This window comes from Amblyraja radiata, chromosome 13 (assembly GCF_010909765.2).
Source record: "Amblyraja radiata isolate CabotCenter1 chromosome 13, sAmbRad1.1.pri, whole genome shotgun sequence".
In the NCBI taxonomy this organism is placed as follows: Eukaryota; Metazoa; Chordata; class Chondrichthyes; order Rajiformes; family Rajidae; genus Amblyraja; species Amblyraja radiata.
Genome location: NC_045968.1, coordinates 539,838 through 554,388, shown reverse-complemented (window position 1 = coordinate 554,388; position 14,551 = coordinate 539,838). Strand labels below are relative to the sequence as shown.

General features: G+C 42.4%; 1 protein-coding gene across 1 annotated transcript in view; it reads left to right on the top strand.

The window, feature by feature from the left end:
* The window catches only part of snorc (secondary ossification center associated regulator of chondrocyte maturation), a 32,007-nt gene extending 19,048 nt beyond the window's left edge, over positions 1 to 12,959 (top strand). Inside the window, exons 2-3 of the mRNA XM_033031039.1 lie at positions 10,015 to 10,188; positions 12,821 to 12,959. Coding sequence (XP_032886930.1) covers positions 10,015 to 10,188; positions 12,821 to 12,930 — 284 coding nt within the window. The 3' untranslated portion in view covers positions 12,931 to 12,959. The remainder of the gene's footprint in view (positions 1 to 10,014; positions 10,189 to 12,820) is intronic.
* Positions 12,960 to 14,551: the final 1,592 nt, after the last annotated feature.

The window sequence follows — 14,551 nt, the reverse complement described above, 5'->3', positions numbered from 1 at the left end:
AAACTAAGTCCTAAACTAAATTAATTTTAAAGGCTAAGTATGCAGAATTTGGATATGTATCTCAATTTCCATTGCCCAGTGCTTGATAAAAATTTTCTTTTTTAATCTACCTGAAGACTCAAACATTGGTGTCATTCAACTCTTGACTGACGTGCTGCTGTCAGCCTAGGCTTTCTGTTGCAACACAGTTTGGGCTTGTCTCACTTGTCGACGAGGGACGACAGATGGCACAATGGGCTAAGTGTTCGGCTGGCAACCGGAAGGTAGCTGGTTCGAATCCCGCTTGGAGTGCATACTGTCGTTGTGTCCTTGGGCAAGACACTTCACCCACCTTTGCCTGTGTGTGTCCTTGGGCAAGACACTTCACCCACCTTTGCCTGTGTGTGTGGATGTAATTATGTGAAGCACTTTGGGGTCAATGCAAGTTGACTAAAAATGTGCTATATAAATAAAGACATTATTGTCTCACTTTCTGAGCTTTGGACAAAAGTGCCAGCAGATGGTACTATTTCACCATCGAGAAGCAGAATAAGATGTGATTTTCAATTATTGGAGGATCTGCTCTTTCAGGGGGATACAAAATATAGAATCTTTATTTTGAAAAGGACAAAAAGTGCTGGAGCAACTCAAGGGGTCAGGCAGCATCTCTGGAGAACGTGGACATTTCAGGTCAAATCCCCAGACTGCTTGCTGGGGGGGGGGGACGAAGAAAGCTAGATGAGGGGCGGGGCAGGACAGGTAAGAAGCGTGGCAGGTAATATGTGGACACAGGTGAGCGGAGTTTTTGATAGGGAAATGGTTGGAATAAAGGGCAGAGATGAAAATAGAAGGTGTGAGACAAGGTTGAAGTGTTGCGAATTGTGAAACTAGAGGGAGGAGTGTAGTGGAGAAGAGGGGCAAAGGGGAGAAATAACAGGGAGTCTAGGTGGGACATAGAGGGAGAGGGGGAATAGGAAGGGGAGCTCAGTTGTGGGGGTTCGTAGGAGGTTACCAGGAATTAGAGCATTCAAAGTTCATGCCATTGGGCTATACATACACAATAGACAATAGGTGCAGGAGGAGGCCATTCGGATCTTCGAGCCAGCACCGCCATTCAATGTGATCATGGCTGATCATCCCCAATCAGTACCCCGTTCCTGCCTTCTACCCATATCCCCTGACTCCGCTATTTTTAAGAGCCCTATCTAACTCTCTCTTGAAAGCATCCAGAGAACCGGTCTCCACTGCCCTCTGAGGCAGAGAATTCCACAGACTCACCACTCTCTGTGAGAAATAGTGTTTCCTCGTCTCCGTTCTAAATGGCTTACTCCTTATTCTTAAACTGTGGCCCCTGGTCCTGGACTCCCCCAACATCGGGAACATGCTTCCTGCCTCTAGCGTGTCCAAATCCTTAATAATCTTATACGTTTCAATGAGATCCCCTCTCATCCATAAACTACCGAAGCGGAATGTGAGGGGGTGTTCCTCCAGTTTTTGTGTGGCCTCACTCTGGCCAGTATGGGAATGGGAAGGGGTTGACAATTAGGGGATCTAGTAGACTTGGCAGACCAAGCACAAGTCTCCAGCTAAACGGTCACCAAGTCTACACTTAGTCTCGCCGATTTACATGAGGCCACATTGGGAGCACGGGATAGAATAGTTAAGATTAGAAGAGATGCACGTGAACCTCTGTCTCACGTGGAAGGACTGCTAGGGTCTCTGGATGGAGGAGAAGGAGACATGTTACATCTCCAGCAGTTGCAGGGGAAAGTACCTGGGGAGGTATGAGTGAACTCAGGAGTTGCGACTGGTGATGGGATCATGTCGGAGGTGACACAAATGCCACAGGATGATGTGTTGGATGTGGAGGCTGGTGGGGTGAAAGGTGAGGACCAGGGGAACTCTGTCCTTGTTCTGGCTGGGGGGGGTAGCAAGTGCAGAACTGTGGGGCACAGAAGACTTGGGTGAGGGATCCATTTATGGCAGAAGAAAGGAGAAACTATATATACTAAAGAAAGAGGACGTGTCGTCGAATGAAGGCCTTGTCTAGGGAGCAGATACGTTGGATACGGAGAAACAGATATTTATATTTCTCTGAATTGTAGAACAAATTGTTATGGCCAGATAGAACCAATCCCGACAGACCTTTCCTTTCACTTTTCTGCTCATGTCTATTCTGATAAATATTCCATTAAAAATAAATCAAGTAGGTAAATATTCGCAGGTAGCACGGACAGTTGCCACACTGTCTTTTCTTGAGATGGGACTTGTGTAGACCTTGCCTGTTTTCAATACAGCTTTTCAATAAAGCTTTTCAATCTGCCTCGGCACGTGTGAAAATGAATTAAACTGACTAACTAATTTTCTTCACTCAGAAGCCAATGTAAAAGGTTTGATATCAAAATTAATCAGACTCAGTCTTGGTTAGTCCTGAGAGTGAAGACTACCTGGTTTTGGTGGTGTAACAATTGCCTTGCTGCGAAAAAATGAATTATCTCAGGTAACTCAAAATCCCCCCATAAAAGCAAGCAAAGAAAAGGCACCCATTTGTCCTCAATACCACAGGATCTACAGCTCTAATTGAACAACTCTGCAAGAACATCTGACGAATCATTTTGACTCGGATGGGATAGTTTCTGGCTGTAGAATGTTTCCAGCATTCGATAAACTTTGCACCAAAGGCATACCACTTGGCTTCAGATATCGTAGATCATTTGAAATTGATGCTTGTGAATTGTGCAACACTAGAACTGGTTCTTTAGATAACAAATCTTATATATCTGCTGTTTGGGATGTTTGTAAAGTAATGGGGATTTATTCACATTATGATATCTGTAAGACCATAACAAGATGCTAACTGTGGCTCAGGCTGGAAGCAACTTACCTGGTTTGGGAGCACACTGGTACTTCCAACATGTGGACTGGACTTTGGATGGTTTGTTTTTCTTGGTTAATGGCCCCAAAATATGGCGCCTGTGTTTAGTTTAGTTTAGTTTAGTTTAGAGATGCAGTGTGGAAACAGGCCCTTTGGCTCACCAAGTCCATGCTGACCAGCGATCCCCGCACACTAACACCATCCTATACACACTAGGGACAATTTACAATTTTACCAAAGCCAATTAACCAATTAACCAAATCTGTACATCTTTACCACCTATGTCAAGGAGAGAACGTACAAACTCCATACAGATAGCACCCGTAGTCAGGATCAAACTTGGGTCTCTGGCGCTGTAATTGATTGATTGATTGATTACTTTATTAATCCCCTTATTCAGGGGAAATTCTGATGTCCTTGCAGCACACTAATAAAAATACAACACAGTATTCATAAAGAAATTCAACACCAAAACATCCCCCCACAGTGATTCCCACTGTGGGGGAAGGCACAAAGTCCAGTCCCCATCCTCTTGTCCACCCATAGTCGGGCCTATTGAGGCCTCCACAGTCGCCGCCACGGCGCCCGATGTTCTCGCCGGGTGATGGTACTCCGGCGTCGGGAGAACCCCCAGCGGCTTGGGGTGCCAGGAACGGCCGCCTTCCCACCGGAGCCTGCGGCTTCCAAGCCAACAGACCACGCCAGACGGAGCTCCGCACACTGGTGATCTCGGCGAGATGCAAGTTCAACGTCGCAGCTGCCGCCCCGCAGAACCGCGGCTCCACGATGCCCTCCTCGGCGGCACCAAGCATAGTGGAGTCCCAGCGTGGCGACCCAGGGAAGGCATCGCCCGCTCCGCAATAGCGCTCCAGCGCTGCACTGCCGCCAACGCCGATGTGCTGGCCAGGTCCCCTCAGGGAAACGTCGCTCCAGGACCCGCTGGTAGGCCGCGAGGACAGGTCGAAGACGCTGCTCGGAGGAAGGCAACCCCTCCGACCAGGTAGGGACTTAGAAAAGCAGTTTCCCCTTCCCCCCCACCACCCCCCACACATAAAAGATTTAGACCCCCTGACTGTACACTTAACGAACTAAAAATAATAAAAAAGAAGGGGAAAAAACGGACAGCTGCAGGACAGGCAGCCGTTCAGGACAGCGCCTCCTCCGTCTCTGTAAGGCAGTAACTCTACCACTGTGCCACCATGCTGCCCGACTTTTGCACAACTGTGTATTTGTGGTTGTGCAAAATAATTTCACTGCTGTGCACACGTGACACGTTGTCCAACCATACAGATTATGTTTGCTGCTAAACCCTGACCATTCCCAATTCAATGCACGTAATTTAATTTAGGAGACAGTGCTGGTTCAGGAATCCTTTAAAATAGAGTCAGTCATTTCTTCAGCACGCAAGGTTAGGAGAAGTCTATAAGCATGCATCATAGGAAGTGGAATGTTATTTTTGTGCCCTAACTTTCATTTCGTTGTCTCAGTTGCCAGAAGTTTATTGAATGAGGTTAGAACATTCGAATGAAGGATCAGAAACTAAACCTCAATCTGTGGTAATTCAACTATTGGTACATTAAACTCAGAATAACTTTATACAAATAAAATTAAACTGGCATTAAATAATATGAAGTCACTATTGGAACTTACCATGGTCACTTATTACAACTTATCAACGTTCAAAATACCCATTGGATTATATCAGTTGTAGAAATTAGAGGGATTTTTAAGGATGCCAGCTCATTTTATCATTAAACAAGAAGGTGTTTGCTTTTGCCTGAAGGTAAGCCAAAAATAACACAGTGACCATATCCTGTTTTGCTCTGAAGTCTCACAGCAGCAGTTCCTTCCTAGATCTTTTGCATTACACATCAAGTAGTTGACCCAGGTCTTAAAATACGTGCGGAAGTTTGTCCCAGAACATTCCACAAAATTGCAGATGTTTCTCCTTCTAAAAAAGAAGTAATTTACGTTTCAACTCCTCATGTTGCATGCCAGGTGGAAGAGGGCACCAACAGGAACACCAATGCATGTTGTTACCTTGTGTTCAAAAGGGAACTGCAGATGCTGGAATATCGAAGGTACACAAAATTGCTGGAGGAACTCAGCGGGTGCAGCAGCATCTGTGGAGCGAAGGAAATAGGCGACGTTTCGGGCCGAAACCCTTCTTCAGAAACATGTTGTTACCTTTATAGTTTGTGCCAATGTTTCAATGAACCAGATATTGTTTTACACGAAGCGTTTAGTTTAGTTTAGTTTAGAGATACGGCGCGGAAACAGACCCTTCGACCTACCGACCAGCAATCCCCGCACAATAACACTTTCCTACACATATTAGGGACAATTCACAATTATACCATGCCAATTAGCCTACAAACCTGTACGTCTTTGGAGAGTGGGAGGAACCCAGAGATCCTGGAGAAAACCCACGCAGTTCATGGGGAGAACGTACAAACTCTGTACAGACAGCGCCCGTAGTTAGGATGAAACCCGGGTCTCTGACGCTGTGAGGCAGCAACTCGACCCCTGCACCACTGTGCTGTCTACTTACCTTAACTTATTTTTTCTTAAGTAAAGCATTCTCTCTACTTGCATCGAAGATGTATTGAAATCTTTCTGCAAGAAATTGTTTAATTTGACTCCACTTTCCTTCTTAATTAAAATAAATGAAAGAGGTGGCCAATAGAGAGAGAACAGGGGCATGGAACTGATGATATAACTCTTTGAAATAATTGATTCAGATCTGTTGATGAATGTTCTACATCTGCAGAAATAATGAATAGTGAAGAGGACACAAGGAAGTCACAGGGGGATATAAAGAGGTGGTGAGAAGCAAAGATCTGATAAATAGAGCATCATTTGGAAAAATGAAAAATTGTCCGTTGTGCCTGGATAATTTCAAAATATGTTCTTTATCCAATTAGTGATATATTGCACTAGAGTCATAGAGCCATAGTCATGCAGCGTAGAAATAGGCCCTTCGGCCTAACTTGCCCACACCCACGTCCTATCTATATTAATCCCACCCGCCTGTGTTTGGTCCATATCCCTCTAAACCTATCCTATCAACGTCCCTGTCCAAATGTTTATCACACATTGCAATAGTACCTGCCACAACTACCTCCTCCAGCAGCTCACCACCCATGATGTAAAAACATTTGCTCCTCACATTCCTATTAAATCTTTCCCCCCCTCACCTTAAACCTACATCTTCTGGTTCTTCAACCCCCTACTCTGGGAATAATTATACTATCTAATCCTCTCATGAATTTATATAAGATCATCTATCATCCTACAATGCTACAAGGAATAAAGACCCAGCCTGCCCAACCTCTGAGATGCACAAGGGTCTAGGAGTTCCAGTGCATGATGCACGGGTTCAGTCTGTAATTTTTGTACCTTTTTATGTCTCTAGTTTCCCTCACCCCTGATTCTCAGTCTGAAGAAGGGTCTCAACCCAAAACATCACCTTTTCCTTTTCTCCATAGATGCTGCCTGACTCGCTGAGTTCCTCCAGCATATTCGGTATAAACCAGCATCTGCAGTTCCTTCTGTGTTCCTGTTCATGTTTCCTCTTGTGGGAGGATCTAGAATGAAGGAGGTCACAGCTTAAAAATAAGTTTATCGCAAAGATAAGGTGAAATAAACATAAAATGCTGGAGTAACGCTTCCTGGAAATCTCTTCCTCCAAGCTCTGTTGGCAGAAACTTAGTGGGGTTTTTTGTAAGCCAGAGTAGGTAAATCATTTATAAAGCAAAAGAAGGACGTTACCTGGGACTAACGGGAATGCACATTGAAATGATGATCAGATCATCCATAATCCTGCCAAATGATGGGTGGATACAAGAGGCTTATTTGGCTTGTGTGTTGATATGTATGTTCTGACGCATGCATTATTCAACAAGATAACCTATGGATGTGATGATAATGCACATTTATCTATTTCCTGTTGCTTGTTGTTTAACATTAGATGCCATAGAAATAAGGTTCCTTTTTAACAAATGGGTTTTTCGCTATTATATTGACAGTACACCAAGAAATTGAACGATGGCACTCATCCAATTCAAGTTTTGATAACCCTTTCAATGAGTTTTGTTTAAATTATCCATCCATTTTTCAGGAAGAGGGAGGGTTTCGCTGGTAAACTCAGCATTCATTGCATAATCCCATGGGTTGACAACTAGCAGGGAAGCCTGAGCACACAGATAGAAGTCTTTAAAATTGCAAAGTGTTTCCATATGGTGAATGGTGAGATATTGAATCTGGATTCCATCATATCAAAAACAAAACAAACGATAGCCATCTAGTAAAGTAAATATTTTCAGAACAAATGTATTTTCAAAGAGAGTGGTGCGACTGTGAAGCCTGTGGGGTGGTCAGAGACTCTAGCAATGATGCAATCGAGAAAAAAAATAATGCTTTTGTTTGGTTAAAGAGAATTGACAGTGAGAATGATGAGCTTGTGGATAGGTCATTAATACAGCAGCAGGCTTCTGTGGAGTAGAATGGGGAAACAAGGAACTGCAGATGCTGGTTTTCAAAAACAGACACAAGTTGTCTCAGTACCTGTGACTCAGCGGGTCAGGCAGCACCTCTGTTAACATGGGTTGGTGACGTTTTGGGCTGGGACCCTTCTGACTGAATGCGGTGGTGGTGGAAGGGGGGGGAGGTGAAGAAGGTTCTCAACCCAAAATATCACCCATTCCTTCTCTCCAGAGATGCTGCCTGTCCCGCTGAGTTACTCCAGCATTTTGTGTCTATCTTTGGTTTAAACCAGCATCTGCAGTTCCTTCCTACACAAGTAATAGGGGGGGTTTCTGATTTGCAGATGGTTGGGCAAAGGTCAGAGATGAGAAGAGAAAAGGTGTGAGATAAGAATAGATTTGTAAGGTCGCCAAGACCAAGTGTCCAAGTATAGAGTCAGCGACGGATTCGCCAAACACTTCGCCGGATTGTTCGACTGCTCAGACCGCGGGAGAATAAAGAAGGAGATTGGACTTTTTTGCCTTCCATCACAGTGGGGAATGTGGGGGATCTGCTGTGGTGGATGTTTATGTTAACTTTTATGTAGTTTTGTGTCTTGTTGCTGTTTTTTCGTATGGCTGTATGGTAATTCGCATATTGGTGCATGTGACAATAAAAGACCTTTGAAACCTTTTGACACAAAATGCTACATCCATGTTCTTCAGAGATGCTCCCTGACTGGCTGAGTTACTTCAGCACTTTGTGCCTCTTTTCTGTGGAGAAGAAGCCAACATGGTCCATTTGGGACAGATAGCTTACTTCAATGGTATATTTCTGATTCCATTGGCATATTTTGCATGTATGATTAATGTGAGATTCAATTATGTTTTTATGAATGAATGACAGCTCACTCATATTGCATTGCCTTTGAAGAAAGCCTAGTGCATCAATTCTGAGCTGCACTGAAAAAAAACTGCTCTTGGGAATTTAACCCCATTGGCAACAAATGTTTTTATTTCATTTTGTTGCCAATTTGGGCATGACTGGCAATGCCAGCTTTTATTACCTACATCTAATTATCTTTGAGGAGAGTGGAGACTTAACATTATGATTGCTGCTGACATGGTGGGCTGAAGAGCATACTCTGGGTAAAGTAAGTCTCCACTATCTCCTCAATGGCATCTGCCGACACCAGGCCCATATCACTCTGTTCCCAACTCATTTATAAAGTGTCTAAATGCATCTTAAATGTTACTATCATATCTTATTCCATCACCTCCTCTGAAAGGAAGTTCAATGCTCCCGCCACCCTTCTGGTAAAACACCTTACCTCATAAATCTCTTTTAAACATCCCCTCTTGCCTTAAAAACATAGCTGCCAATATTTGATATTTCTACCCAGGGAAAATTACTCTATCTTTAGCTCTCATAATTTTATATAATTCCATCTGGTCACCCTCCAGCCTCCGATGCTCCAGAGAAAATGTTAGAAGTTTATCCAATCTCTCGTTATAGCCAAGACATTTCAATCCAGGCAACATCCTGGTGAACCTTTTCTGCATCATCATCAAAGCCTCCACATCTTTACTGTAAAGAGGTGACCAAAACCCAACACAAGACTTTCTCACACGGAGGGTGGTGAGAGCATGGAACGAGCTGCCAGAGGAGGCAATTGAGGCAGGTACTGTAACAACAGTTAAAAGATATTTGGGCAGGAACATAAATAGGAAAGGTTTTGAGGGACATGGACCAAATGCAGGCAGGTAAGAGGAGTGCAGATGGGGCATCTTGGTCGGCGTGGGCAAGTTGAGTCGAGGGGCTATTCCCATGCTGTATGATTCGTTGACAAAACACCAAATGTGCCCTCCCCTAATTTTTGTTGAGCTGCAACGTAACTACCGAGCTTTTACACTAAATGACCTGAATGATGGGCACAAGCATGCCATAGGCCATCTATACCATCTGATCCATTTGTATTGCTTTCTCGAACTCCTGCAGTCACTCTGATGCAGATACTCAAACAGGAATCCAGGATAGAGAGCTCCCGGATTTAGAGCCAGTGGCAATGAATGACTGGTGTTTATTTCCTAGTTAGGATGGTATGAACATCAGAAGGGACCGTCACAGTGAATGGCAGTGCTGGCTCAAAGGGCCAAATGGCCTAATCCAGCACCTATTGTCTATTGTTTAACTAGTGAGGCCACTTGCGATTTTTAAGTACGGTAATGTAATCAGATTTGGTGTGAGATCCTATCAGCCCTGATTCATTTCAAAGAGGGCCACATTGTTTGAAAGCGACTTTTCCATCGATGCACTCTGCTTTTCATAGTCATAGGTAATCATTATCTTTTAGTTCTTAGGAAGTGTACAAGTACCTCTTTTGCAGACATAAAATTAGTAACAGCTTCCAAATTCAGCCTGAAAAATGCTTGAGGCAGGAGGAGATTGTATCTTTAATATTATGGTATGTGGAGGGTGAATAGGGTAATGCCTCCAGCTCCTTCAAGGTGGGCTGCAGGATACACACCCTGGATATAAAGATAGCCAGGAGGGAAGAGGGAGGTCGGTTTGCGGGAACATCTCCAATACATCGAACACGCGCCTTCAAGTGTATATATACAAAAATAAATTCACTGTGCATTTGCATGAGACAAATAAAACACCATTCAACCATTGGGTCATCTGTATGTTTCCAGGTCTGGCATCTGAGATTCAGGATTCTCTCGTCCTGGGACCCTCCAGTGAAGCTGTGGAGACCTCCTCGGGAGGAGGTGCGGTGGAGATGGTCACACCTGGACCCAATGTGGAGGACAGTTCAATGACCTCAGACTATGGATATTATCCAGATGATACGGAACCTGTGGAGAAGGGTGAGACGTGAAATGCAGTTTGAGATTTTCAATGGCCTGTTTTACTTGAATGTAATTTATAATGGGAGCCCAGGCCCGCCTCAAAATTTGAGTGAGTGACTTAAAAAAAAAGGCAACATTATTGCAGATTAATGGGGAAAAATTAAAACTTTTAAAAAAAACTTTCAATTGTGCAAATATATTTGTGGACAAAATTTATTTAATAGAGCGTGGATTATTTTAACATGCATTTGTCCTTCAGCAGCATGTACATATTCCATTAATGAAAGTGGAGTATTGCACTGAATCACAGGGAAAGGCTAATGGCGCATGAGCAGTAGAACGTGGAACATCACAAGATCAGGCCCTTCGGCCCACAATGTCTGTGCCAGTCATGACGACAAGATTAACTCTTATCTGCCTGCACATCCAATCCAATCCAATCCAACTTTATTTGTTAAGCACTTTAAGACAACCAATGTTGACCAAAGTGCTGTACAGAAGAAAAAACAAGACATCATAAACAGACAACATAACAGAACATAACATAACAGCTCACATAAGGCGCATAAATCACATATGAAATACAACAATAAATCAAAAGACATAAAACATGAGTAAAAATAATAGCCATGCAATAAGCAAACAAAATAAGAAACCAATCAAGCAAATAAAGTCGACATCTTACTGTGTATCAAAGGCCACGGAGAAGAGATGTGTTTTAAGAATATCCCTCCATTCCCTGCATATCCATGAATCTATCCAAAAATCTCTTAATTGCCACTATTGTATCCGCCTCCACTACCACCACCCCCGACAGCGTGCCCTGCACACCTCCTTTAAACATTGCTCCTCCTAATTTAAAACAATGCCAATGCCAAAGCTTTTAATGTGGATATGAAAAGCTTTGGGAATGTTTTTAATCTGGCTCACCAAAGCTATTTTGTGTTCCCATTTGGCCCACTTGAGTTCTTTCCTCCTTTCTTTATACTCCTCAAAGGCCATGACTGATTCCATCCTCTTAAACTTTGCATGCACTTCCCTTTTGTTTTAGACCAAATTTACAACCTCTTTGATCATCCAAGGTTCCATCACTTTGCTGTCCTTATCCCTTCACCTGTCTGAACTTTGATCAACTGGCCTTTAAACGACTCCCATATGTCGGATGTGGACTTGCCCATTAACAACTGCACCCAGTCTACCATCCCAAGGTCCTGCCTAATAACATTGTAATTTGCCTTGTTCTAATTTAGTATCTTCCTGCAAGTTTCAGCCTTCTATCTATTCAAAACAATCTTAAAACCTATGGATCGTGTAGGAAGGAACTGCAGATGCTGGTTTACACAAAATGCTGGAGTAACTCAGCAGGACAGGCAGCATCTCTGGAGAGAAGGAATGGGTGACTTTTTGGGTTGAGACCCTTCTTCAGACCGAGAGTCGGGAGAAGTAGTTTAGAGATATAAAGGGTAAGGAGTGAAAACAACAGATCATATGGAGTTGCGATTTCCAGTAGGTTTCGATCCTTTAGCTAAAATACTGTTGGTTTGGTTCAGAATAATTAGTGATTCCCATCAAGTTCCAACCCATTCATTATTTGCTGTCAACCTAATCATTTATTCTCGTTAATTGGATCTGGTGGTCTCTAACTCTGTGATTCTGTGTTATGTATGTGTGAATTTATTTGCATATTAAGATGTTATTAAGACAGGTTAATTTAAATTTAAATTTCCATTTTTGTAATTTAATATCACCATGATAATTTTCTAATGAAGGGGAGAATAATGACTGAATATAGACCTGTCTGCCTCATTCAATATTATGGCTCAACTTCCACAGTGGAAGTGGATTCCCGACAGCACTATGGTGATATTTTTACACTTTGCTGCTCACCATTAATTAATTGCCAATGTAATGCTTAATTAGATCGGATGCATGTGTTCATGTTCCATACATGAATCATACTGGTTGTGACATTGAGATAGGAATAAACACGAGACACACAAGACAACAGATGCTGGAATCCTGAGCAAAACACAAACTGCTGGAGGAACTCAATGGGTCAGGCAGCATCTGTGGAGAGAAATAGACAGACCATGTTTAAGATTTGGACTCTTTAGACTCATCTTTAGTCTGATGAAGTAGAGAAGTTATCAACTTCCCTCCTCAGATGCTGCCTGACCTGCTGAGTTCCTCCAGCAATTTCTTTTTTGAGTAAAGATGAATGTGACCAAAGCTGGTAAAAGTATACAGCCTAGGCATGTCAGGCACTGTATTTAGAAATACAGCGTGGAAACAGGCCCTTCGGCCCACTGTGTCTGCACCGACCAGCGAAGCCCGTACACCACAGAGAGGTGTGAGGTGTTGTATATTGGGATGTCTAACATGGGCAGGACCTGCACAGTGAATGGCAGGACTCTGGGGAGTGTTGGAGAGCAGAGGGATCTAGGAGTGCATGTGCATGGTTCCTTGAAGGTGGAGTCGCAGGTAGATGGTGGTCAAAAAGGCGTTTGGCACATTGGCCTTCATGTTTCGGGTCGAGATCAGACTGGGCCTTTTGGGTCGAGATCCTTCTTTAGACTTTGGACATTTTGAGATGGATGTACGCGCGTTTTATTCTTTCATGCTGATGTACTGTCCTTGCTTTGTTTTGCAGGATCGCTAGGACCTGGAGCAATATCTGCCATTGTAATTGCTGCTGTACTTGGTGTGTCAGTGCTGTTCAGCCTGGTCATTATCACCGTGAGAAAGCTGTCAGCCTCTTAGACAAAATAAATGGTTGAAAATAGACAGTTCCATTACTTGTGGGCCTTTACTTATCAGTTTGTTTGCTGAACTTATCCAAATACTTCCAGTATATACTTCCAGGCTATATTTATCAAGAGTCTTTAATGAGCAGAACATAGATGATCATTACAGATCTTAGTACACAAAGACTCTTTAAATGTGAGAGCTTAGCACAAAACACACATATTAGAGCTCAAGAAAAATACAAATATTTGTTTATTATTATTATTATTATTATTTTTAGCAAAACATTTTTGTTTATTTTCGGTGATGCCGATGATTTCTTAAGAACTTTATTTGTTGACTGATCCACTGCATAACAAGTTCCAGTGAGATTCAGTGGATTACAGATATTACACATAGTTTCAGGTTTGCCTTCAGACCCATAAATGTAATTTATGTTAATGATATTCAAACCTGAAGAAAATGTTAACGTGACTTGTCCTACATATATATATATTTTTGATGCCTCTTCCTTAGTGCAACAAAAAAAAAACCTTAAGAGCTTAATCTTCACATATTCAACAGGGGAAGCCATAATTATCCTTCCACAATTCCATTCACAAGACAGAGACAAAACTGGATTGTGCTAAACAAGTTTATAATAACAAATTCATTCGGTGAGGCCAAATTCAACATTTTATTGGGATTTGTCTTGTCACTGATTTTGGACAGAACTTTCGGATGAGTTGAGAGATAGATTTTAAGCTTTAGTGATCAGACATTTCTGGCAGCTTGGTCATTTCATATATTTGTAAATACATATAATATGCATGTGAACAGTAAAAAGGCTAATTAAACTCACAGTTATAATTGCAATGCCCTGTGATGTCCTTTATAGCTATCTATCTTCTACCTATCTTCTATGCTGTCCAGGTTCAGTGGACATAGAAGTTAATGCTGATGCATTTTGTTCAGTTCCCCTATAAAATGTCTTTGTTAATCTGTCAAGTACAGTTAAAGAAGAAATCATGTTCGAAACTGTCAAGGAAAAGTACGTTTGGAATGATTCCATCACATATGTCATTCTTGCCAATAACTCAGAAAGCATAACTGATGCTTCCATCCTTTACAATATGCATGTTTCACAAACGTAGGCTTGGTGTCCTGTTATTACATCTGAGTTCTTTCATCACATTCTTCTTAAGCTCTTCTTATTCTTGCTGATGATTTGCACTGTACTACTTGGCCATTCACCCAAGTTTTCGGTAAATATAAGAAAACATATACTGTATTTCACATACATACTGTAAGTTTTCTGAAATATAAAGAGATTTGTAGATTCACCTTTAATATTTTAGAAACAAAATCTGAGGTCATCTAATATTAAAATAAAACATAGGACAATACAGTGCAGGTACAGGCCCTTCGGCCCACAATGTCAGTGCTGAACATGATGCCAAGGTAAACTGATCTCAACTGCCTGCACAAGATCAATATCCCTCCAGTCCCTGCATATCCATGTGCCTGTCTAAAAGCTTCCTAAACACCATTATGGTATCTGCTTCCACTACCGTCCATGGGGCATTCCCTTCACAATTATTTGTGTAAAAAATGTATCCCGCGCATCTCCTTTAAACTATGGTCCTCGCACCTTAAA